This window comes from Podarcis tiliguerta (assembly GCF_965153285.1).
Source record: "Podarcis tiliguerta genome assembly, chromosome: 4".
NCBI lineage: Eukaryota > Metazoa > Chordata > Lepidosauria > Squamata > Lacertidae > Podarcis > Podarcis tiliguerta.
Window position 1 is genome coordinate 50,734,259 of NC_139537.1, and position 26,579 is coordinate 50,760,837.

The window sequence follows — 26,579 nt, forward strand, 5'->3', positions numbered from 1 at the left end:
TGTATTTTAGAAGCCTGGTAAAAACTTACCCTATTTGTCAGGGTTTTAGAGGCTTCTAATGCAGCTAACAATGTTATTTAGGTAATTGATGAGAGAGATTCTTAATGTTTTTCCTTATTATGTAATTCATTTATTTTTTGTAAACTGCCCTGTGGCTATTTTAGTGAAGGGTGGCGTTGGAACTCTTAATAAAGAAAGAAAAACAAGCAAGACAGCTAAAAGAGCTTCTGGACTTGAAGAGACATTGTAAACTATCTCTGTTTGGATTTTGCTCTCATACTACTTAGAATGGTGGGTGAGAGGTGCGGCAGCTACTGCCGCTCCATTACTTCCAACCTCTCAAACTTGGCATGGGAGCATCATTTTTATTCTGTGTTTAATAAGATGTCATCAAGCTATGGTGCTAAATAAATTGGTCTAACCTGTAATCTGTGTACTGGGAGCCTTACAAGACAGTCAGGCAGTTGAAGTACAGAAGCAAGCACACAAATATTTTGTCGAAGTTGGTAAATCCAGTGAAATATTTAAATTCAGTATGGATCAGCAAGAATTCATCCAAGGGAAATTGTTCTGTTGGACTTGTGCCTCCAGCCTATAATTTATATTGTTCCGATACAAACACGAGAGATCTGGAGCGTGGCAACATAAGAATGGGCCTTCTCTGTGGTGGCCCCCTGTATGGAGAATGCTCTCCGAAGGGAAGCTTGCCTGGCACCTTCATTCATATCTTTAGGTGCCAGGCAAAAACATTCCTCTTCTCTCAGGCCTTTGACTAAGTAATCATTTAGCCTTTTAAGCTCTGCAGGGTGGTGGTTATTGCTTTATTCATTCTATTGTTACGTATTTTGATGTTTTTATACTGTAAGCTGTCCTGTGATCCTCTGATGAAGGGCAGTATATACTTTTAATAAATAAATAAAACAGAGGAACAAATACAGCCTGAAACTATAGGCCTGTTCATCTCAAAATTCTGGCAAAGCACCATCCCAACATTTTGCTGTTAAAACTTCAGATATGGGCTGAATCTGAGGGAGGGTTTTTCCAGATGGAAATGCAGGCTTTAGAGCTGGTTATTCTTACACCTCTTGTGCTAGGATTTGTACTTCATGTATACATTAATGCAGATGTCAGTCGGGGCATGCTGCCTTCGTGGACTTCAAGGCAGCCTTTGATAAAGGTGATTGGGAAATCAAAATAAAAACTTCCTGAAAGCAATATTGACTGCAGATTATTGACAGCAATTAAGATACAGTATGGAGTGATCCCTTCATGGATCACTGCCTTGCCGTGGCGAAGGGGCTTGAATAAGTCAGAGAAGCTATGAGCTATGCCGTGCAGGGCCACCCAGGATGGACAGGTCATAGTGGAGAGTTTTGACCAAACGTGATCCACCTGGAGCAGGAACCGGCAAGCCACTCCAGTATCCCTGCCAAGAAAGCCCCATGGACAAAGACTGCGGGAGGCAGTGGAAGACAGGAGTGCCTGGAATGCTCTGGTCCATGGGGTCACGAAGGGTCGGACACGACTAAATGACTAAACAACAACAACAAATGGAGAATAAGTGCTGTCTTCCATAGGCTTGCTGATTAAAAAGTGGTCCAACTATCTAGGTAGTGAAACAAGATTGTATCCTTGCCCCAATTTTTTTGTTTAATTTTTAAAATAACATGTGAGAAGCCCCTATCATTTAAACAAAGCAAAGTTTTCGGTTTTATTATGAGTATTTAGTGCTGCTCTCCCATCCTCACATAGGCTTAACACCACTTGCCCACTGCCCTGAGCCAGAAGTCTTCAGGCCACAAATTATTATAAGGCTAAAATGATCATGTTTAGCCATAAGTCACCAAAGTGCTTATGATATATTGACAGCCATAGAACTGAAATGTTATTTTATAGAAGCGTCTTCTGTTATGTTGAAAATAGAGACAATGTCTCATCAGTTTATATGGACTTGTTAAAGGACCTGGCTCTACAAAACCAAAATTTCATGATAATTCCTTTTCAGGAATTATTTCAATGGAAGACTTCTACATTTGCTCCTGTAAGTTCATAAACTTTGGTCCAACCACCAGAAATTAATTATTCACTAATACCAAAACAAATAATATTTATTGTACAGTGGCTACTGTTGCACAGATGGCTGAAGTAAAAGCCACCTTAGATTACACTGATATATGAAGCATGTTTGCTACTGTGTGTCACTTGACATTGGGCAGTTTTAACACCAATGGGGCCCTTTTGTATGTGCTCCTTTCTTTACTGCCCGATTATTGGTTTGTTTTATTGTTTTTGTTCTGTTGCATGTTTTGTTAAAGCCAGTGATCAAAACAAACTGAACTGAATGGATAAACTAGTTACTCATGAAGTGCATGTGTTGAGAAGAGGAAAGTCAGAAAGTGTGCCTTGGGATAGGAACATAGTGTGATTTCAGTGGCTCTACTCTAGAGTATTACGAACACTGAACATTCGTTTCCCCCCCCCATACATAAATATCTTCGCTGCCCATTTAACCTGAATATGAATGGCCCATGCATTCCTTACTTTCAATATAAAAAACTAATTTCTTCAGATCATGACTTTGAACTCCTCTTCAGTGTGTGTGTGAATTGAAAGCTGCAAGAGGCGCTTGATTTGTATTGCAGAAGACCTATTGTTTTGGACCTGGGTTTGTTTAATCACTTGGCTGCATCTCCAGAGCAGTGAAAATGAAAACGAGAACTGGTTTTCTGGGCCAAGATTAGGGAATTGCAGCTTTCTGTGTCAACAGGAGCAAGAAAGAAAGTAAATGCAGGGCAAATGATCAAAAGCTATTTGTAAGGCTAGTTCTTTGGAACCCAATCTGTTCAGAGGCAATGTGCTTTTGAGTATCAGATGTGTGCTGCCACTGCACACACCCCCTGATGGTGAGAGAGAATGTTTCTGTGAACAATTGAGGCCACAAAATAAAAGGGCTGACAGTGGTTCTATGACATTTTTAAGAAGAATCCGAATTTATGTGCAGTAATTTGTTGCTTAACTATTCTATCATGTTGACCAGAATGGAAGAGCAATCAATTTACAAGGTCCCGAGTTATAGTAACTTGCATACTTTACATCTGTGAGCTGACACCAATTGATCAATTGGTTTCATCCCACCACTGTCATTGGGTAATAACTCCATTAAAACCAAAGGCAGGTAGAGCTGGCCCCCTCAAATTCTAGCTTCACTCTAATGTTCATAAGAAACCACTCCAGGTCTTTGAAGTTTCATAAGTTGAGTCTCTCCCATTTCTAGAATCCCATCCCTTGTCTCTTCTCTAGCAAATCACCAAGTTTACTAAATTAATTGGATAAGTTAGTGCAAGACAGCCAGAAAAAGAGAATATTGTAGCATCCAGCAGCATTCTAAGAATATGACCTTCCATTGAAATGGTACCGTAATTATGCTGGTCAAGTGTATTGAGCTCTAAGGTGCCACAAAGATTGTAAGGTATTTTGCATATTTGAAATACTATTAAAACAGTCTTCATACAGAACTTGTCATTCATTACAAAATGCCATATTAAAATTCTGACATAATCATATACATCAAGGGTAGCTAACCAATGACCTGTGGGCTGTATACAGTCAAGAGGTTTTGGGTGGTCCACAGGGATCTCCAACAATTATGTGTCTTAATTTTTATTTATTTGTTGGTGATTTTCTCTCTCCCCTGCTCCTATATACACTTTTTCTATGGTTAATTACTTTCATTGGGCTTCCCTGATTGTCCTTGGGTTATTTTCTCCACTTTTAAGTCAGCTGGGGCTTCTAAACTAATTGATTATTTCCTGTTGCTGCTTCTGTGTTATTAATAGTGCTACTTAGCAGACTTATTAGCAGACTGTTCACTAAAAAAAGGAAAAGGAAGTACTGATAGAAGGGAACAGACTGACTTTGGATGGAAGACACAATACGTTATCTTATTAACCTTTATTTTATTTGGAAAAATATAATTGAATTTAAAAATTAAAAGAAAATACAAATTGAATGTGTTTGGGAAGGGATTAGACTGACTTTGCATGGAAAGAAAATGAAATATATGAACTTTCCACTCTTTTCTGCCTCCGCCACACCCATCTTACCATGCAGCCCTGCTTAGGGAAGTTTTTAATGACTGATGTTTTAATGTATTTTTAATCTTTTGTTTTAAGCCGCCCAGAGTGGCTGGGGAAACCCAGCCAGATGGGCGGGGTATTAAAAATTATTATTATCATTATCATCATTATTATAATAATAATATTATGCAGCTCTTGGAGGGTTGGTCATGGGTCAGTGCAGCCCTTGGCCTAAAGAACATTAATCACCCCTGATATATATCATTAACCTCCCTTGGAGATAGTTATTGTTCTGGAAAGAGATGCATTCCTAAATAGAGAAAAAGGAGGTGGCCGAGTAATTCGTGATTTTTCATTTGCAAATGACACAATGTTTCATTTTTGAAATGTGTTACTTATTTTCACAATAAAGTAGAGAAACCTGCTGCTGTTGGAACTGAGTTTTGCTTCTTAAATTATTTTCCTCACATCTCTAAGATTCTTACTGTAAGAGCTGTTGTGTTTTATCTTCAATTTGATTAAGAAGTGGCTATAACTTAGATGACACTTCCTCTAAGTAAGACAAGCATTTCACTGACATTTTATTTGATAAAATATCTTAACTGTATTTGATACTTCCATGTTGTTGACTGGCAACTGAAAGCTAAACAAGGAAATATCCATCTATCTATTTGCCTGTCTCATGTTCATATTGGTCTTCTAGTGAGATGCACCCTCCTCCACTATACAGGGCATTCATATACAGTGGTGCCCCGCAAGACGGAAAACCCGCAAGACGAATGGGTTTTCCGTTTTCAGAGGTGCTTCGCAGGACGAATTTCTCTATGGGCTTGCTTCGCAAGACGAAAATGTCTTGCGATTTTTGAGGGGTTTTTTCGCTCCCCAACCCCTTTTTCTAAAGCGCTAAGCTGCTAATAGCCTTTTAGCAGCTAATACGCTAATCCCTTAAGCCTTTAATAGCCGTTAATAGCCCTTAAACTGCTAATAGCGCTAATAGCGCTAATCCACTAATGGGCTTGCTTCGCAAGACGAAAAAACCGCAAGACACTCGCGGAACGGATTCTTTTCGTCTTGCGAGGCACCACTGTACCAGAAGCCAAGCTGACACTGGAACAGCTGTCAGTAGAACGTGAGATTCTTAATATCAGGGTCATGGGTTTGAGCCCCACACTGGGCAAAAGACTCCTGCATTGCAAGGGGTTGGAGTAGATGACCCTTGAGGTCCTTTCCAATTCTACAATCCTATGACACGCGACATGGATTCTTCATCACAGCAGGGAGTCAATTAGTGGAGCACAGCATTGTCTGTCCCTGTGCTGCTAATTGCGTTCGTGCTTATTCTGAATTGCAACCAACCTTCAAGTAAATGTAATAGCTTCTGCCAACGTTATTCCGTTCCTTACTATTTTAGGCTGTAGATTCATTGGGAACAAGAATATAGCTATCTTACCTACGAAACTCGTTAAGGAGTCATGTCCGCTGATGGCACAGAATACATAATAATAATTTCCTATTGACGTATTTTTCGCTCCATAAGATGCACTTTTTTCCTCCTAAAAAATAAGGGGAAATGTCTGTGCATCTTATGGAGCGAATGTGTGGCCAATCGCTGGCTCCCTTTCTGGCTCCGCCCCCTTGCCCAGGCCTCCATTGTTGAAGACGGAGCCTGTTTGTTTCCCCAGCGACATGTGACTGGCTGATTAGATTATCTGTCTGGAAACTAGAAACGGCTCCCTTTCCTTTCCTAAAGAAGATGCAGAACTGTGAGTTGAACCCCATAAAAACAGGATTTTGTCCCTTTGCAATGTAAGCTCAACAACTTTGAGCTGATCCTCAAAAAAGGGGGCTTTTCCCCTTTGCAAAATAAGCTGCACACCTGTGAGCTGATCCCCCCAAAACGGAGCTTTCCCCCTTTCCTCCTCTTAAAACTAGGTGCGTCTTATGGAGCGAAAAATAGGGTGCCTACTGTTGCAAAGGCTGGGAATGCTTAAAATCAAAGCCCAACCCAGGCATTCACGGTAGAGCAGCAACTGCTTCTGTGGGACATCAGGGAGCCTAGTTCCTGCTGTGTGAGAACCAGATCTGTCTTTGCCCCTAAAATGTCAGCCTAGCAGTTCCCACCAACTTCCAGCAGTGGTGCAGGCTGGTGGGATAGCATGTCAGCTGGAGACAGAAATACATCTGCTGCAGTTTACCCTCCACATCATCACAGTATGCTGAGTGAGGGGACACAAAATAATAATATTTTTATACAGGGACCTACTCAAAGCTAGGCTGTGGTCAGACGTGTGATAGAGTGGCCACAATTATTATGTATTTAGGGCACCAAATCAGAGGTCCATACAATGGTACCTTGGAACTTGGAACAGAATCTGTTCCGGAAGTCTGTTCGATTTCCAAAATGTTCGGAAACCAAAATGTTCGGAAACCTGCAGCCAATCGGAAGCCGCGGAAGTTGCGTCAGACATTCGGGTTCCAAAGAACATTTGCGAACCGGAACACTCACTTCCGGGTTTGCGGCATTCAGGAGCCAAAACGTTTGACTCACAAGGTGTTCAGGATCCAAGTTATGACTGTATTACTAAAATCTGCTCCTGTCCACATGATTGCCATGACTATTAAGTATGAGTTAAGTATCTCTGAACTGTCTTGAAAAGCCCCCTACTGCTAACTTGTCCCTCATTATGCTGAAATACTATAGGTTGTCGTTATTATTTTTAAAAGAAAACACTGCTTTAAAAAATGATGAAAACTTCTAAAAAGTGATATTAAGAATTAGTATAGTATATGATTAGGTCAATACTATGGAATTAGTATTGGTGTATTACCTGATGTAAGTACTTTTAGTTACTTAATGGCAGTACTCTTCAGTCATTGGGCTGCCGTTGTGTGGTGGACTCGTAATCTGGGGAACCGGGTTCGCGTCTCTGTTCCTCCACATGCAGCTGCTGGGTGACCTTGGGTCAGTCCCACTTCTTTGAAGTCTCTCAGCCCCACTCACCTCACAGAGTGTTTGTTGTGGGGGAGGAAGGGAAAGGAGAATGTTAGCCGCTTTGAGACTCCTTCGGGTAGTGATAAAGCGGGATATCAAATCCAAACTCCTCCTCTTCTTCTTCTTCTTCTTCCTTACTGTCAAATCAAAAGGCAGGAGGCAGCATCAGAAAGGGGACGGCATGTAAAAAGATGCAATCCAAATCCCACTGAACAGAATGGGTTTATTGATGAAGAACTGAAATAGTAATAATATGATACATTTCAGCTAAAGTCTTCCTCCAGGATGAATCTGATACTGTGTTTCTTCAGAGAGAATAGTGCCCCCGTATTTGTTATTTGGCTCCATCTGCAATCAGCCCAAGCTGGCATGGCCAGCAGCCAGGGATGAGGATGAGAGATGTCGTTCAGTGTCTGGAGGACCACAGGCTTCCTACCCTGACCTTGTAGAGCTAATTTCACTGATACCCTGGCAACCAACTTGAGCAAAAAATACCCTACTTAAACTGCCTAAAATTAACAGTGTGTTATGGGGGCTGCAAACTGACGTGAGATTGTGACTTCTGTTCTGTGGAAGAAACAACTTGGATGAGCTACTTCTAAAAAATATTTTTGGCTAAAGTCAGCTACCTGCATATTGTTAGAGCTGGCTATCAAAGAAAGGCTACCTAAAGAAATCTTAATTTAAAAAAGAAGAGCATTGAATCGGAATGCCTCTGAGGAATATTTTGAATCAAAATACGTTTTATCATGATTTTTATGCTACAAGAACAAACCTCCTTATTCAGCAATCAGCTTGAGACTTGCCTCTTATTGCTATGAGTACAGATTTTAATAATACATTACGCCTCTTCATCTTGCATATGGAGCTCCAAGGTGAACAATTGCTCAATATAATTTTTCCCTAGCTATAGGGCACCTCTCCATGAAAGATCTGCATTTGTGGGTTTGTCAAGCTTCAGATTTGGATCTTGGGAACATATGAAGCTGCCTTCTATTGAGTCCGATCACTGGATCATCTAGCTGATTTTTATCTACAGTGACTCTCCAGGGCGTCAAACAGGCCCTTTCCCAGAATTAGCTAGGGATGCCAGAGATTCAACTTGGGACCTTCAGCATGTAAAAAGTGTGCTCTACCACTGAGTTACTGCCTCTCCCCAAATGGTGTTGGCCATTTGTCTAGTTGTTAAAGTCTGTATACCAGAGTACGCTCTCAACTTTGGCATCTAAAAGCATGACACTCAGATCCTGGTGGAAATGAGTTGCTTGTCACATCAGAAAGAAGAGATCACCCTGAAGTCTTAATGTAAGCTTTTTTTAAAAATTTTTTTATCAGTTTTCTAGATTGGGCTTCAGTTAAGCATTCTAGGTAGCGTAAGATAAAGAATGATAAAATCTCAGTGTAAATTATAAAACTGAATTTAGATAAGCAAAACGGGGCACCTGTGTAAAAATTCAGTCCAAAATTTAATGAAAGTATTAAACAATCAATATCGCCAGTTCAAAGATGCTTTCCAAAGTGCTATCAACTGAAAACTGAATCCAGTGTACAATCTCTTCAGAAAATATTCCTTCCTAGGTGTATAAACAGAGAGTTCTGTCTCAGTAACACAATGCAATGGAGGTGGTTCCAACCAATGCCTTATAATTTACCTTTTGCTTTGTCTGAAAGCTTAGTTTATCATCTTTAAATAGGTCAGCACAATAGACCTAGTTCTGGCTGACTCTGTAAGTCGTTGTCACTTCAGGCACATGTTAAGCCTCAGCCTGCACTCTGAAGTGGTTGAATTCAAACACAGGTTTACCATCTCCAAGAAAATTATGCCTTAGGTGCAGTTTTAACACTCTTTTCAAACAAGCCAGACATCCCACACATTCCATTCTGTGCTATTTGCAGCACAGATAACTCAGCACCGTAACTTGCCTTTCATGAGGAATTGGGTTAGTGTTCCAAAGAGTGAATGCTGTTCCTTTCCTTGTGTTTTCCAGGGTGTGCTGATCTGCACCTCCTAGACATGTTGACACCTACCGAAAGGAAACGGCAGGGCTACATCCATGAACTCATAGTAACAGAAGAGAACTATGTGAATGACTTGCAGTTGGTAACAGAGGTGAGGCTGATTGTACACATTTTAACAACTTCTCCTGATGTGTTTTCTCACCCTGGCCTCATCGTAAAAGGGGTCAAACATGAAATTTTTGAAACCCGGAGCTCTGGAGACCTTTGCAGGATTGAATGGGAATTGTGCAACTTGAGAACTTTGGAAATCAAAACTGTGTGTCCCAGTTATCCTATGATCAATAGCTTCCCTGAAGGAGACTGCAAACTAATAGGAAAATAAAAGGCATTTTTTGTTCACTGTTTTTCTGAAGGCAGTGTTTTTGGAAGGGACTAAAAAAATACAGGCTAAAATCTAACAGTTTATTGCAGTTTCCTATAGGAGAAGCCAACATATAGTCCCCCACCACCAACTATTCTAATAGGTGTGGATATGATCCCACTGCAGTTAAGGCTATTTGAGCTCTGATTGCTTTGAATGGGAGAGTTAAGTATCTTCCGCTGAAACCAAAGGAATTAAAAGTGCTTATCTTTGACTGTATTTCACTCCATCAAATGATCAGAATGAGGCAGGAAGTGAGATCTGCAGAGCTTTAATTCAAAGCAGTGGCTGCAGATGAATCACAGTGAATAGGCTTATTGTGTGTTCTAAATTGTTCATTTGAATCTGCAGATCTTCCAGAAGCCACTGATGGACTCCGAGCTGTTGACAGAAAAAGAGGTTGCTATGATTTTTGTAAATTGGAAAGAGCTGATTATGTGCAATATCAAACTATTGAAGTAAGTTGCTTTTGAAAACATTTTATTGCCAATTACATATTTGGATGCTTTCTCCTTCATTGTCCTCATTTTTCAGCAGCACTTGGAAAGAAAAAAAATATTGTAGGGATTGAAATAATGCATTTTTCTTAAGTCTGGTTTTTCATTTCATGATGATGGCTGAATACGGTTTGTGCAAAGGGGGGGGGGTATAAATTTTTACATAGGTGGAACGTAGTTGCAAAATATGATGGTGCAGTAAAGAAACAATGTGCATTTACAAAATTTCCCACCAGATATAATTTTGAAGTCAGTCAAGTTTTTAATGGGCATGTTTCTAGTGAGACACATTACACTCTAGCAACTTATGAATTTATGCAATTTATTTTCTCCTTTTTTAAGCAGTCTCTTCTTTTTGTACAGCTCTTGGGTTCATAAGTGATGGGAATCTTTAACAGGCCATTTCCAAACAAGGAATGGGAGATCACTACTCACATAGTCCTCTATAACCAGCTGGCTTTTAGGTGCTTAGGAAGCACACTACACGAGGGACAGGTAGATGGGACAAGCCACATGTCAATCATCTGGTGTCAGGAGCTTGACAAGTGTGCTGTTGCACCCACCTGCCAGAGTTAACCTGCTAGGCCAAAAAAGCTTCCTACCCCTGCTCTATATTAATCCATAAATGATGGCTAACCTGTTATGGTTTGATTGATCTGACTTCAATATCGCTTTATACTAACAAAAAACCTCAAAGCAATTTACAATAAGACAGCATTACCATAATAGATCTCTGCTGCTTTTATATGGAAACATAGTAAAGGTAAAGGGACCCCTGACCATTAGGTCCAGTCGTGACCGACTCTGGGGTTGCAGTGCTCATCTCGCTTTATTGGCCGAGGTAACCGACGTACAGCCTCCGGGTCATGTAGCCAGCATGACTAAGCCACTTCTGGCGAACCAGAGCAGTGCATGGAAACACCGTTTACCTTCCCGCCGGAGCGGTACCTATTTATCTACTTGCACTTTGACGTGCTTTTGAACTGCTAGGTTGGCAGGAGCAGGGACCGAGCAACGGGAGCTCACCCGGTCACGGGGATTCAAACCGCCGACCTTCTGATTGGCAAGTCCTAGGCTCTGTGGTTTAACCCACAGCGCCACCCGCGTCACATAACATAACATAACATAACATAACATAACATAACATAACAACATAGTACAACTATATTAAACTGAACATGTATCAACATCTCTCCCCGTTTTCTCTTTTGCGTTCAGAGCGCTGCGTGTTCGTAAGAAAATGTCAGGAGAGAGGATGCCTGTCAAAATGATTGGCGATATCCTGACAGCACAGCTTCCGCACATGCAGCCTTACATTCGATTCTGTAGCTGCCAGCTGAACGGAGCAGCCCTCATCCAACAGAAGACAGACGAAGTCCCCGAGTTCAAGGACTTCGTTAAAGTAAGAAAATATCCATGTTGGTGATTTATTCAAAGAAACTTGTGCATCTACTTTTTGGGTTTATTTTATTTTAAAAGAGCCATATAGGAAATGTAACCAAAAGCAGCTTCACACATTTTAACTGATTTCTCTGCATTCGTCCTATACTAGTGACCAATTGACTGGAGATTAGCTGAAAGTGGCAGTGGAGATAGTCAATACACTGCCACCTAGGGTTGCCAACCAGGATCCTGATTCCGTCATGTTCCTCTATACCTGGGTCACGGTTTAGAGATCTGTCAACAAGCCTTTTGACATCTTTTCAAACTGAAGTCCTCTGTACAGTGTGGCAGGTTGAAAATCAGCAGAGTTTCAAAAACAGTTTGCGATGGCAGACTGCATATATATATATATATATATATATATATATCCCCTTGAGTGCACAAAAGAGGCATGAAGAGTTCTGCTTGCTCAGGCCAAGGACCCATCTGTTCCCAAAATCCTGTTTCCAAAAGTGGCCAACCAAATCCTTCTGGAAGGAGGATCCCAATAAAAAGCTGTTTGTATTGCCAATGTTGTGAAAAAATTCTGTACTCTTGCTATGAATAGACAATAGAGGTTCACGGCAAGCGAGCGAAGAAAATATATCTATTATATAATATTATATGCTCTCCCAGGGCACAGTGCCTATGTGCTGAAGGACATAACAGAGCCTTGGTTCTTCCCCCACCCCAGTGTGGATGTTAGACTTTTAGAAGTAATGACAGAACTGTATGACAGAACTCATATTCTGCCTAGCACTCCCCTACTTGTGGTCACAGGATATTAGCTTTCTGTTCCCCCTAATGACCTGATGCGGAAGTTGTAGTGTGCCTATGCACATGCACCAGGGTAGTACAGAGAACCCTTCAGTTTGTGGGTATTGTGCCCATTCAGGAAAGGATTGTACGCAAGAATTGGAAATGGAAACTCTGTCTTTTTTTACCCTTGCTTATGTGAATTGGTTGTAAATGCTCTTCGGCTTTGTATCCCCTTCTTTCCATTCTGGGAAAGGAGCATGAGGTTGGGGGGGGGGAGGTCTTGCCTTGCCCATTGTACTTGTGGAATGATGGCGTTATTTTGAGAGTTCTGTTTTTAAAACCTAGTTGGCTTTCCCCCTCCCCGCCTTCTCTTTTGGCCTTGCTGAAGCATGTGTGTTGACCGATAATTAGATACAGGAAGGTGTTAAATGCTGGATTTTCACTGCTCTACACATTATAGACAGTGTGATTCCTTCCAATACAACACATAACATAAATGGAATAACATGTCGTATACCAACACAGACCTGAAAACACTTGAACAGTTGTTTCCTTGAGGCATACGCTTAACTGTTTTACAGAATCTTAGACTACAACAAACAACTAGTAATTGTGACCCAGGCATCATTTTTAAACTATTCTGTCTCTGCCACCTAAGGGAAACAATGTTTGAGATCACATAATAAAAAGTCTATTTGGATAAAAAATGTTGACTTAAATGTGCCAATAAAAGAACCGCCTGCTTATTTCCAACCACAAAAAACCATTTATGGCCTGGAGAACAGACCTAGCCTTTGTCAACGTTCTGAACGAAGAACACTTCACAACTGGTGAGCAACCACTGAAATTGCTTCCTGGTATGTCCTCACCACTCCAAGGAAGCCACATTTGTAGAGAATAAATGGAGACCACAGTGCGCTTTGGGCATTTTTATAAATACTTGTGTCTGATCTTCATAAACTAGCTGCCAACATTTTTTGCTCTCAATATTTCAGAGGTTAGCTATGGAGCCTCGCTGTAAAGGAATGCCATTGTCAAGTTTTCTGCTAAAGCCTATGCAACGAGTAACGCGATATCCTCTGATAATTAAAAATGTAAGTCCTTTTGCTAACGTGTGGAAATATGTTGCCAAAACTGCTATAGTTAAGAAGCCAGAGTCAGAGTTTAAGTTTTTCTTGCATGGGATCTGTATTTCTATAGTCTATTAACTCATGAGGATGTGCAGTATGTCCGAATTCAAACCGGGGATGCAAAGGAACAATAGGGAGCACATTAAAAGTTAGTATTTTTTCAACTGAGTGCCTTGCACTACTTCTGGTATCTTCTATAGGACAACAGAAAAAGGCAGCAAAATGCTGAATTTTTGATGCAAAGGAAGATCCAGGAACATGCTTAGAGTGAGCTCCTGATTCCTCTTCTCTTTTTTTTTTTGGTCATGGCTTGAACTTTTCCATACATGAAATCGGGCTCAGGACTTGGTGGTCTGCCCAGAATGGCCCAGCAGGCCAACTGCTTGCTGGGCCTACTGACTGTGAGTTAGTAGATTAAGAATGACTCCCCTGAAGACCTCAGGGATTGGACAGGGATATAACCAATTAGGTGGCTCTTGGGATATCTTGAACCCAAGTTGTTAAAGGCCTTATAAATTAATACAGGTACCTTGAACCTGGCCCTGTAATGTCTAGGCAGCTGGTGCAAGCTTTTGAGCATGGAAGTTATTTGCTGGCAATAGTCTTTTCCCATCAGCAGTCTAGCTGCAGCGTTTTGCCACACTTGGTGCAAAAGAGAAATCCTTCCCCTTCTTAGTGCAAGTTGTTTTCTTTAGTTATGTGAATTGTTTACAGCCTGGGGTAAGAGGACTGTTCTCTTCCTCATCTTTCTTCACCTCCAGCATGCAGTTTAATCAGAAGGATAGACCCTGACCTACAGGGCAAAAACTCCAGTGGGGACTGATCAGGCCCATTTTTCTTTAAATAAAGGATTGTGTAAGAGAATGAAATGTTCCATTTTTATTAGATTAACACAGGGAAGATAAAAAAGGGATTGATTTGAAGGGAAGTAATCTTTATAGCGTTTTGGCAATCAAGAGGCAGTGATGTTTTTCTTTCCATTGATTTAGGGCAGGATTTATTTAATAACATTTACTTTGGGTGCTTAATGTTCTTTATATCTGTAAAGATATATTTAATTTTTCAGGTGCTTAAGAAGGAATAGATATGCAGTTTTATAAGAACTTGATCCAGTTTATTTGCCTGCAGATATTAGAAAATACTCCTGAAAATCACCCTGATCACAGCCACTTGAAACAGGCTTTGGAGAAAGCGGAAGAACTTTGTTCTCAGGTGAATGAAGGGGTGCGTGAGAAGGAGAACTCCGACAGGCTTGAATGGATCCAGGCTCACGTTCAGTGTGAAGGACTATCAGAGGTAAAGCTGAAATACGTAGAATCAGACTGTAGTTACTAATCTTCCAGGAAAGATGGCTTAGGAAACAATGCTGATAAACTTCTCTAGCTAAAGAGATGCTGGTAAGTCTTCACAAATTCATCCTGCTCTTCATTTGGCATTTTTCCCTGCCAATTTTCTCTTTCCACTTATCTCTTGAACCCGTTAACATCAGCCATCTGTCACTTAACGTTTCTGCAATGAAATGAAGACCACAGCTTTTATTCACTTCATAATTTCCCTCTCCTCTCCCAAATAAAGTATGTTGCAAAATCTAGCTTTGATTCAGAAAAGTTAAGCAAGTTCTGTATACGAAGGATGCAAAGTGGAATTGCTGGCCATATCACTCTAGGGTAATTGAGAAATTTCTGGAATGTATAAAGTAGGCATTCCAGACAAATAACCACTTGAAATTGTTGTGCATTTGTTTTTTACTAACTTACTAAGGCCCGTCAACGTGCCTTGTGGTTTTAGCATTTTGTGGTATAAAAGCAAGACAACTCCCTGCCCCCCAAAGAGTGTACAGATTACAATTCAGCGCAGTGGAGGGAAATGGTCAGCTAAACTAGGTGAATTCATTTTAAATCTTTGACACCAATCGTTAATAACGCACCTACCATGTTTGCACATCAGGTTAAGGTACAATGCGCAAGACAGAACAAGCCACTGCCATCTCATATTCCCCCTTTTTCACTGCACATGTGTGTGGAAAGGAGATGGGGAGAACATGAGCCCAATGATCACGGCCTCTCATTCCTACTTGTGGACATCACACTAAACTATGGTTTAGTTTGATCTGCTAATGCAGCCATTAATTACCGTATTTTTCGCCCCATAGGACGCTCCGGCCCATAGGACGCACCATGTTTTTTGGGGGGGAAATAAAGAAAAAAAATTTTATTTCCCCCTCAGGCGCTTGTGGGGCCAGGAGCGGGGAGAAGCGCTCTTCTCCCCACCGCCTGCATGCAGAACAGGTCCGGGGACAGCGGGGAGACGCGCCGCGCCTCCCAGCTGTCCCCGGAGCTTGCGGGCAGGCAGCGGGGAGAAGCGCTCTTCTCCCCGCCGCCAGCCTTCACGTCAGGTCCGGGGACAGGGGGAAGACGCGCCGCGCCTCCCAGCTGTCCCCGGAGCTTGCGGGGCAGGCAGCGGGGAGAAGCGCTCTTCTCCCCGCTGCCAGCCTTCACGTCAGGTCCGGGGACAGGGGGAAGACGCGCCGCGCCTCCCCCCTGTCCCCGGAGCTTGCGGGCAGGCAGCGGGGAGAAGCGCTCTTCTCCCCACCGCCTGCATGCAGAACAGGTCCGGAGACAGCGGGGAGACGCGCCGCGCCTCCCAGCTGTCCCCGGAGCTTGCGGGCAGGCAGCGGGGAGAAGCGCTCTTCTCCCCACCGCCTGCATGCAGAACAGGTCCGGGGACAGCGGGGAGACGCGCCGCGCCTCCCAGCTGTCCCCGGAGCTTGCAGGCAGGCAGCGGGGAGAAGCGCTCTTCTCCCCACCGCCTGCATGCAGAACAGGTCCGGGGACAGCGGGGAGACGCGCCGCGCCTCCCAGCTGTCCCCGGAGCTTGCAGGCAGGCAGCGGGGAGAAGCGCTCTTCTCCCCACCGCCTGCATGCAGAACAGGTCCGGGGACAGCGGGGAGACGCGCCGCGCCTCCCAGCTGTCCCCGGAGCTTGCAGGCAGGCAGCGGGGAGAAGCGCTCTTCTCCCCACCGCCTGCATGCAGAACAGGTCCGGGGACAGCGGGGAGACGCGCCGCGCCTCCCAGCTGTCCCCGGAGCTTGCAGGCAGGCAGCGGGGAGAAGCGCTCTTCTCCCCACCGCCTGCATGCAGAACAGGTCCGGGGACAGCGGGGAGACGCGCCGCGCCTCCCAGCTGTCCCCGGAGCTTGCAGGCAGGCAGCGGGGAGAAGCGCTCTTCTCCCCACCGCCTGCATGCAGAACAGGTCCGGGGACAGCGGGGAGACGCGCCGCGCCTCCCAGCTGTCCCCGGAGCTTGCAGGCAGGCAGCGGGGAGAAGCGCTCTTCTCCCCACCGCCTGCATGCAGAACAGGTCCGGGGACAGCGGGGAGACGCGCCGCGCCTCCCAGCTGTCCCCGGAGCTTGCAGGCAGGCAGCGGGGAGAAGCGCTCTTCTCCCCACCGCCTGCATGCAGAACAGGTCCGGGGACAGCGGGGAGACGCGCCGCGCCTCCCAGCTGTCCCCGGAGCTTGCGGGCAGGCAGCGGGGAGAAGCGCTCTTCTCCCCACCGCCTGCATGCAGAACAGGTCCGGGGACAGCGGGGAGACGCGCCGCGCCTCCCAGCTCTCCCCGGAGCTTGCAGGCAGGCAGCGGGGAGAAGCGCTCTTCTCCCCACCGCCTGCATGCAGAACAGGTCCGGGGACAGCGGGGAAGACGCGCCGCGCCTCCCCCCTGTCCCCGGAGCTTGCGGGCAGGCAGCGGGGAGAAGCGCTCTTCTCCCCGCCGCCAGCCTTCACGTCAGGTCCGGGGACAGGGGGAAGACGCGCCGCGCCTCCTCGCTGTCCCCGGAGCTCGCGGGGCTGGCGGCGGGGAGAAGCACGCATCTCCCCGCCGTCAGCCTCTAAACCACATAGGGAGACAGCGGGATGGCGGCGTTCCGCCTCCCTGCTGTCCCCCGACCTTGTGGGGCTGGCGCTGCGGCTCTCCTGAAGCCTGGAGAGCGAGAGGGGTTGGTGCGCACCGACCCCTCTTGCTCTCCAGGCTTCAGCGAAAGCCTGCATTCGCCCCATAAGACGCACACACATTTCCCCTTCATTTTTGGAGGGGAAAAAGTGCGTCTTATAGGGCGAAAAATACGGTAGGTCTACACATTCCTCCTACTTCCTATACAAATGTGAAGCACCAGTGAAGAAAATCAGGCATCAGTCAGAATCCTTCTCCTCTCATCATAAGTAAACCCACCCTTGTTGAAGGGTACAAGGGCAAAGGGATAATTCTAGGAATAACAGAAGTGTCCCTGCCATTCCATCAAGTGCTGGCACTTTACTGCTGAGAGTCAAGCACTAAGCCATCATGATGCCTGCAAATGAGCTGAAGCTGTTGTCAGATTTCTGCAGCTGTATCCAACGGTATCAGAACAAGTATATTTTTATTCATCTCACTTGTTGTGGTTTCCCCCCCTCCCCACCCTCCCTTTCTGTTCCCATCAGCAACTAGTTTTTAACTCTGTTACAAACTGCTTGGGGCCACGCAAATTTCTACACAGTGGGAAACTCTACAAGGCCAAGAGCAACAAGGAGCTGTATGGCTTTCTCTTCAACGACTTCCTCCTGCTGACACAGATAATAAAACCTCTCGGCTCGTCTGGCACAGATAAGGTCTTCAGCCCCAAGTCTAACCTGCAGTATAAAATGTACAAAACGGTAAGAAATTATTTTAAATGGAAATTCAGAAATATTGATAACGTCCAATTACTTTTTCACGTGAAAAAGGTGTTTAGGCAACACAAGAAATTTCTTTGTTGTTGTTTAGTTGTGTCCGACTCTTCGTGACCCCATGGACCAGAGCACGCCAGGCACTCCTGTCTTCCACTGCCTCCTACAGTTTGGTCAAACTCATGCTGGTAGCTTCGAGAACACTATCCAACCATCTCGTCCTCTGTTGTCTCCTTCTCCTTCTCAATCTTTCCCAACATCAGGGTCTTTTCCAGGGAGCCTTCTCTTCTCATGAGGTGGCCAAAGTATTGGAGCCTCAGCTTCAGGATCTGTCCTTCCAGTGAGCACTCAGGGCTGATTTCCTTCAGAATGGATAGGTTTGATCTTCTTGCAGTCCATGGGACTCTCAAGAGTCTCCTCCAGCACCATAATTCAAAAGCATCAATTCTTTGGCAATCAGCCTTCTTTATGGTCCAGCTCTCACTTCCATACATCACTACTGGGAAAACCATAGCTTTAATTATACGGACATTTGTTGGCAAGGAAATTTCTTATTTGGATATATTTTCTGTATATATAAGAAATAAGGAAATTTCTTATTTGGATATATTTTCTGTATAGGAAAACCACATGGACACCACAAATGTGTCTGCTTTGCAATATGAGGTGAGATCTTTCCAGGCATCTTTACCAGGTGCAGGGAACCTTTGGCCCTCCAGATGCTGTTGAACTACAACTCCCCTCACCCCCCCCCCCCCGTCATTAGCAATGCTTGCTGGGGCTGATGACAGTTGTAATTCAGCAACACCTGGAGGGTCAAAAGTTCCCCATACCTGACGTATACTAACAGTGAACTCACCTAATGATTGCCAACAGGACCATAGTCAAACAGGGCCGCTGAGGTGTCAGCACAAGCAAGGAAACAGCAAGACCTGCAAACATACGAAAACCTTGGAGGTGGCAACTATGGCAGAATCCCTCAAAAGAACCTAGTGAGGATGGAACAAACAGACACAATGATGAACTGGGAGGGGGGCAGGAAGGGAGAATGGAATAATAGCTTCCTAGCTGACTGCAACATTGTACAGGAGCACTCCACTCAACAAGTTTTGATGCACCTTAAATATAGCCCCTTTTTAAGGTGCACACATAAGTACACAATGATGATGCAAAGATGTGAAGTGAGAATGCAACAAATCGGTTTCAGAAGACCTGCCCACCATGTAATTGTCTGCATGTAATAACCCTGGTTTAGTTACCATGTAATATGTGAGCTAGCCCCCTCTTTTTACCATGCCAGTGAATAAAGAAAAGCATAGGTTGCTACTTGCTATGAGTGGGAGTAAAGCTAACATTTAATGCATTATTGACACATTCCTTCAAGGAAAAACAACACAACATTTCTAGCTGTAGAGTCCCCACCCTGCTCTATCCTCATTACGCTAAAGTGTTGTGTGGATATTGGCCCAGGCCAAAGCTTTATCTGGATTGAAGCCCAGGCTAGAAACTCTCAAATATTTTCATTTGTAACTAAGGTTCAGGCAGATAACTCCAATATCTTTGAATATCTTAATTCAAAAGAAAAGCTATACTGTGTTAAGGGTCCAGGTTTCTGTTAACTATCCATAGATGGTTGAAAAACACCTCTTTCTTGTTTACTTTTGTTGAGTTTTGGATTTGCTTTTGGGATACCATTTCCCTGGTGTAGATGTTTACCCTCTTTCTTTATGGTAATGCTAAAAATCACATAGAAATTGAACCATGCTAGTAGACAACAGTGGGATCTGCAACAAAATGTTGCACTGTAGAGTTTTTGTAATTGTTTTGTTTTCTCTATATATATATTTATTTCAGTATATTATTGAACTATGTGCTTTCAATAAGAATATTTTTAAAATGTATCTTAACAATTGCAACAGCTAAAAAGCTTCCTACTCTCCCTTAAAAATTGGTTTCTGAAAAATGGTCCTGGGTGGGATGGAGACCAGAAATGAATTTTTGTGTGAAAGGATGTGTGATCTTTGTTCTGGTACTGATCACAAATTCCTGGGCTGAGCATGTGCTCAGAGGCACTCCTAGTTCTTAAGGGTATGTCTGCCCAGCTGTCCCGAGCACAGCATGCTAGTCATTTTTTTTGCTGAACTTGACTCCTGTTATAGAGCATTCATTCTGACTTGACCTAGCTTAACACTTAACTATTTTAATTTTTTTTTGCAGCCCATATTTCTAAACGAGGTCTTGGTTAAACTACCCACGGATCCTTCTGGCGACGAGCCCATCTTTCATATCTCTCACATTGATCGGGTCTACACACTCCGTGCAGAAAGCATAAATGAAAGGTAAAAAAATATCTTTGTATTGGCACTGAACATAATGGGAATATGTAAGAGCTCTTACACACACACACACACACACACAGTGTTTCATAATGAGATTTCTCCCGTTTCTGATGTTGCCATCTTTTTTACTTGCACTTTCCCTGATTTGTTTATCCTCCCCTAGCAACCATGGGCTGCCTGCTTTGAGTCTTAGAGAAATTTTAACTGGGAAAACAGTGCAGGGAAAAAGGTTAAACCTCCTCTGTACCAGCACTACTATCCCAAACTGAATTGGGGTCCCCATGGCCAATATTACCTTGAAAACATGCAACAATGGCAGCGAAGGTCCTATTCACAGATCTCTCACATCACATCCAGATTTTTCCTGAGAACTAAACATGCAGTCGTACCTTGGTTTTCAAACAGGTTAGTTCTCAAATGTTTTGGTTCCTGAACACCGCAAACCCGGAAGTGACTGCTCTGGTTTGTGAACTATTGTTGGAAGCTGAACGTCCAACATGGGTTCCGCAGCTTCCGATTGGCTGCAGGAACTTCCTGCAGCCAATCAGAAGCTGCTCTTTTGTTTCCGAACGTTTTGGAAGTTGAACGGACTTCCGGAACGGATTCTGTTCGACTTCCAAGGTATGACTGTAATGCAAAGAAGTTAATGCCTTTATCTAGATCTTCTTCCTACCTGCATGCAGTCAGCTTTGCTCACTTGCATGTACTTCATAATGATACGTAATTTCCTTTTCACCTTCTCTTTCTCTCTCTCAAGGACGGCCTGGGTTCAGAAAATCAAAGCCGCTTCTGAACTTTACATAGAAACAGAGAAGAAGAAGAGGGAAAAGGCCTATTTAGGTACCGCAATGGGGGTACAGTATTTAGACGTTTTCCCCAAAATTTCAAGAGAGTATTTTAATGACTCTTGCCTGTTCTTGCCACAGTCCGATCCCAAAGGGCAACCGGTATTGGAAGGTTAATGGTGAACATTGTTGAAGGTATTGAACTGAAGCCCTGCAGATCCCACGGTAAGAACTTCATTTCTCTCTCTGTGTGTGTATATAAGAGTGTGTGTTGTGTGTAAAATGTGACAAAAAGAAGGAAAACTTCTTGGGTGCTTTGATCATTTAGTGTAAAACAGGTTGTCAGGGGGAAATGTTAAGTTTTGTAAAACAGTGTTTTGTTGCACTCTATATAGACTGATATACCCAGTGAATTTTAAAATAGTGTTAGTGATTTTCACATGGCGAAAGCCTCTCATCTGCATTAGATGCACCCTTTAGCCATGTTTTGTGGCTTGCCAGTCCCAGCTCTTTTTGCATTCTCAGGCACACATTCAAACAGAAGGATTACCAACCACTACACCCCCCCGGGAGAAATGTCCACCCAAATTTGCCCCCCATTGTATTCATGGCCCTATTTATTAGCCAACACCATGAGGCAAGGTGAGCCGACCTCCTCAGGTGGCAGGATCCACAGGGGCAGATCTGGCACCCAATGAATGCATCATTCGCTGTTGCTGCTGCTGTTCTCCCTCCTTGTTTCCAGTGTAGAACTCCACTCCCTCCTTGTTCCTGGTGTAGGTCTTCCGTCACCCCTTCTTCCTTGGTGAGCTGGTGGGGTGCCATTTTGTGGTTCCCTTTTGGTGCCAAAATGTCTTGGGCCAGCCCTGGCTGGGTCAGATTTGATGTAGAAAGCAATCTTGTATACCTGATGCCAGATTCAGTTTTGGCGCACTCACCCACAGGCAGCACAGGCTGCCGATGCATTTGATTATTTTTACAGTGGTGCCCCGCAAGACGAATGCCTCACAAGACGGAAAACCCGCAAGACGAAAGGCTTTTCCGTTTTCAGAGGTGCTTCGCAGGACGAATTTCTCTATGGGCTTGCTTCACAAGACGAAAATGTCTTGCGATTCTTGAGGGTTTTTTTCGCTCCCCAACCCCTTTTTCTAAAGCGCTAAGCTGCTAATAGCCTTTTAGCAGCTAATCCGCTAATCCCTTAAGCCTTTAATAGCCGTTAATAGCCCTTAAACTGCTAATAGCGCTACTCCGTCAATGGGCTTGCTTCGCAAGACGAAAAAACCGCAAGACGAAGAGACTCGCGGAACGGATTCTTTTCGTCTTGCGAGGCACCACTGTATTGCTAAATCAAATGGGGGAGGTACAAAAAGCCTTTTCCGAATTTTTATTGCTAAATCAAATGGGGGAGGTACAAAAAGCCTTTTCCGATTCTCTCGTGTCAAAACCACAGAAGCAAGTTACCAATTTTGTGTGTGCAAATGTTTGATCACGGCTGTGCATCTACTTGCCTTCTGCTTTCAGGAAAGAGTAACCCGTATTGTGAAGTGACGATGGGCTCTCAGTGCCATATTACCAAGACTATACAGGACACACTGAACCCCAAGTGGAATTCTAACTGCCAGTTCTTTATCAAAGATTTGGAACAGGATGTACTTTGCATAACAGTGTTTGAGAGGGATCAGTTCTCACCAGATGGTAAGTGACACTCTTACTTCTGAGCTTGGTCTTTTGGTTATGTACACATCTATGAGAGTGTGCGACAACTTATGGTAGCTCATTTTTGCTGTCCCTCTGCTGAGGTCCATGTGTGTGGTCTCTAGGCAGGAGTGAAAAAAACTCCTAGATACATGAATGGTTCCTGCTCAGTTTTTTGCTCTGGCCTGCACATAGCAGAGCATCTCCAGTTTCCATCCCTTTTTCTGTCAATATTCATTTTCTTGTTCCTATTGCCTCTATCCTCACTGACTGCTTCCATTAATTGTTTAGCTTGAAGGTTTTGCTGCAGGTTTATGTCCCTGCCCCTTCTTCTCTTGCACTAGAACACCAGTGAAATGAAACTGAAAATCAAGCAATCTCCTTTGACAGATTATAAGACTGCTGCATGCATAGCACGATTTTCTGCTTCTGTTTTTGGTTTGCTCATGCTGTTTCTGCATTAACATCTTGCCAGAGGTGGTTCTTCATGGGAGCAGGGAATATGTAATTTCTAACCGTTATGTATGTTTTCTGTTTCAGACTTTTTAGGCCGAACAGAAATCCGAGTAGCAGACATTAAGAAGGACCAGGGCTCAAAGGGACCAGTGACAAAGTGTCTTCTCTTGCATGAAGTTCCAACAGGAGAGATAGTTGTCCGACTGGATCTGCAGCTGTTCGATGAACCTTGAAAAAGGAAGACGCTTCTTCTAACCTGAAAACACTGCAATAGGCGCCTACAAAATCTGTCTAGGAATCCTCAGACCTTTTATATGAAACAAAATACTTATCAATGCCACACAACTCTTTGTAGCTGGATAATCCTTGCAGAAAATTGAATTCCAAGTTTGTGAGGAAAATGTAACTTTTTTTGGGGGGGGGTGATTTGTTTTTTGTTTGTTTTATTTTCTGTGAAACTTCTGCTGTAGCTTTCAGGATTTCTAGAAAAACAGAACTGTAGCCCGTGCTAAAACACTGCACATTTTTCTGGGTACTGCAGCATGTGGTGTCAACAAGAGAGGGTGGCACTGACATGTCTTTGCAGACTTTCTGTAAATTACCCCTAGAAATGTTGTGCCTATTGCCCCACAGAGTGGTGTATAAACATAATGTGAATATATTTATATAGAAATTACCTATGACATGATTGAATTCTTGCCATGTAAGATATTTGGGTTTCTTTTAAGAAATTTATGGTGATCTTTGAATCTGTTTTTGAAAAATAAAAGGGGTGGGGGTGGGGGCGAAGAAGAAAAGACTATTCCAAGTTGAAATTTAAATGACAGTTGCCCATAATCTGGAAGGCTCTCAATGAGTGGAAGGTTGGTTTTTCAAAGTATTTATTAGGAAGCAGCAAATATTAGGTGGATTCCCGGTCTAGGGACCAGTAATTCAAAGCGTACCCCCTGTTTAGGAAGAATATAAATGGGACCTGATCCCTGCTGCTTCCCATTGGGGTGTCTTTCACCCAAATGGAGTACTGTGTATCCACACATCAATGCTTTTTGTGGTTATATTTCAATGGGGTTGTAAATAATTGTAGACCAAGGTTTGGCGGAGTCGTTCTGTGTGTTCTACTGTACCATTTAAATTAAAATGATTAAACTGCTGCTCAATTGCGCAAAGGCAGTGACAAGAAAACAGCTGCTCTAGCTCAGGAAAGCTGAGGCTAGCAGCAGTCAGATGGGACTTAATTTATTGAATAGTACTGTGCCTAAATAAATTTGACACCATGGTTTTGAAATCAGGGTGGTAGCATACTGTAGCTCAACGAAGTGTTAACTGCAAAAGTGGTTCACTAAAAAAATTTCAGTTTCAACATTGGGTGTCACAAGTTTTTGCAAAGGGATTTATTGCTATGTTGCAGATGTAAGGATTCACTCTCAGTGTGACCCACATAGGACAACCTTGATTCAGCAAAGCGCTTCGAAGGCATTCGAACAAGAGAAGGATGTTCTTGAGAACTTTGCTGAACTAGGGGCGTTAGTGGTGGAATTTTGCGGGTGGGTTCATTTCAGCACCAGGCACATTCATTCTTTGTGTTTCCAGTTCTTCAGTTTGTTACCCAAGGATCATGCAGAAATGGGTATTTTTGTAAGGACTTTAAGAATGGGAGGTGTTGACTGTTCTGTTAGCATGTCAATGTTCTTGTGAAACGTGTTGGCTTTACTGTTCTTTGCATGTTGTTTTTGGTATCAGTTTCCATGTTTCCTGTGGAGATGGTGTTCTCTAGCACAGCAAAATTTTATGATTTCCATTAGGAAATTAGGATAGCTTTATACTTGATAGGTAGCTAAGGTCTGGTGATAAGTGTAAACTGTGCTTGAAAGTGTCTGTGTACTATTATTTCCAAGGAGACCACTGTATTATTTTCAGCAATTATTTTTTAAAAAATCCTGTATGTTGGAGGGACGAAAAAGTTTACATTTCATACTTTTAAGAATCGCTTTATTATTTATTTATTGAAGATAGTGTAGAATTTTGTATCAGAAATGACATACTTATGTATTTTTTGGAACAGAGAAACACACTTTAGTTAGAAACTTTCAAATGACCAAGTTTTAGAGGAAGTTTAACTTAACAGGCATGCAATTGTTTACCACTGACTGGTTGAAAACACAATTTAAAAAAAAAAACTTTTAAGTTTCTATTTTTCAATGTTGGTACAAAAATGTTTCAATTAAAAGTATGTAAATAGAACTAAACCCATGATTTCCTTTTTCCATATCAAAACATTTTATGAAATATAATGTATATGAAAATAACACATTGTTGTGGTAGAGGAAAAAAGGTACAAATCCTTTAGTGGCAGAAAAATATTAAATGTCATCGTTCTAACCTTCTTTGGCTGGGCTAATTTTACTCAGAGTTGTAATGAAGATGAGTGTTACTGTATTTTTATAGATACAAAAATAATCATAATGTGGGAAGAATCCTATCATTAAGACTGTGAAAAAAGGTGGGACCATACTCCCTGAGGTGAACATGAATTATCTGTCTTTGGAGAAGCCAGGGGACTCGAAGAGGAAGAAAGGGATTGCCTATATAACAACCCTGATAGTATATTCTAGGGGTGGGGAATTTGTGGCCTTTCAGATGTTGTTGGACTAGAACTCCCAACAGCCCCAGCCAGCATGGCAAATGGTCAGATAAGATAGGACTTGTAGTCCAACACCACCCAGAGGACCGTAGATTCTTCACCCCTGAGATAATTGCTTTGCCAAGCTCCTTTCTAAATCTCTCTTGCCATTTTTAAACTCCAAAAATAAATATTTAATTCCAGGTTTAAAAGGAAAACAGAAGCCTTAGGGAATTAAGCACTTAAGAGTAAGACGTACGGAAAAATTTTCTGACAGTAAGAGGTGTTAAACCGTGGAAGAGTCTCCCACGAGAGGTGGTGGACTCTCCTTCCTTGGAAGTTTTTAAGCAGAGGTTGGATGGCCATCTGTCATGGATGCTTTAGCTGAGATTCCTGCATTGCAGGGGGTTGGACTAGATGACCCTTCCGCTCTAAGATTCTACGACCTTGGAAAGACAAAGCGTAGGTCCAGTCTTGACCACAGCACCATTCTGTGTAATATTCTGCAGAACTCTTAACTTCAGCCTATTAACAGTAATTCCAGTCACTCTACACAGATCTCAGCACCCTCAAAAATTTATGTTCCACAAACACGGGTCCTTATCAGTCTGCATAAATAAGGTTCCATTATAAAATCATAGAACTGTAGAGCTGGAAGGGACCCACGGGTCATCTAGTCCAACCCCCTGCAATGAAGGAATCTCAACTAAAGCATCCATGGCAAATG

General features: G+C 43.2%; 1 protein-coding gene across 7 annotated transcripts in view; it reads left to right on the top strand.

Annotated features, from left to right (window-relative positions):
* ITSN1 (intersectin 1) overlaps positions 1 to 25,616 on the top strand; it is an 84,756-nt gene extending 59,140 nt beyond the window's left edge. For 6 of the 7 annotated variants that reach the window (XM_083438674.1, XM_083438669.1, XM_083438672.1 and 3 more), the window contains 11 exons: positions 9,057 to 9,178; positions 9,800 to 9,906; positions 11,164 to 11,347; positions 13,122 to 13,220; positions 14,385 to 14,552; positions 17,733 to 17,945; positions 20,175 to 20,296; positions 21,054 to 21,136; positions 21,223 to 21,306; positions 22,603 to 22,776; positions 23,317 to 25,616. In XM_083438674.1, coding sequence (XP_083294800.1) covers positions 9,057 to 9,178; positions 9,800 to 9,906; positions 11,164 to 11,347; positions 13,122 to 13,220; positions 14,385 to 14,552; positions 17,733 to 17,945; positions 20,175 to 20,296; positions 21,054 to 21,136; positions 21,223 to 21,306; positions 22,603 to 22,776; positions 23,317 to 23,465 — 1,505 coding nt within the window. In that variant the 3' untranslated portion in view covers positions 23,466 to 25,616. Of the gene's footprint in view, positions 1 to 9,056; positions 9,179 to 9,799; positions 9,907 to 11,163; positions 11,348 to 13,121; positions 13,221 to 14,384; positions 15,391 to 17,384; positions 17,946 to 20,174; positions 20,297 to 21,053; positions 21,137 to 21,222; positions 21,307 to 22,602; positions 22,777 to 23,316 lie in introns of all 7 variants that reach the window. The other variant, XR_014510658.1, reaches the window with a different exon arrangement.
* The last annotated feature ends 963 nt before the right edge of the window (positions 25,617 to 26,579 follow it).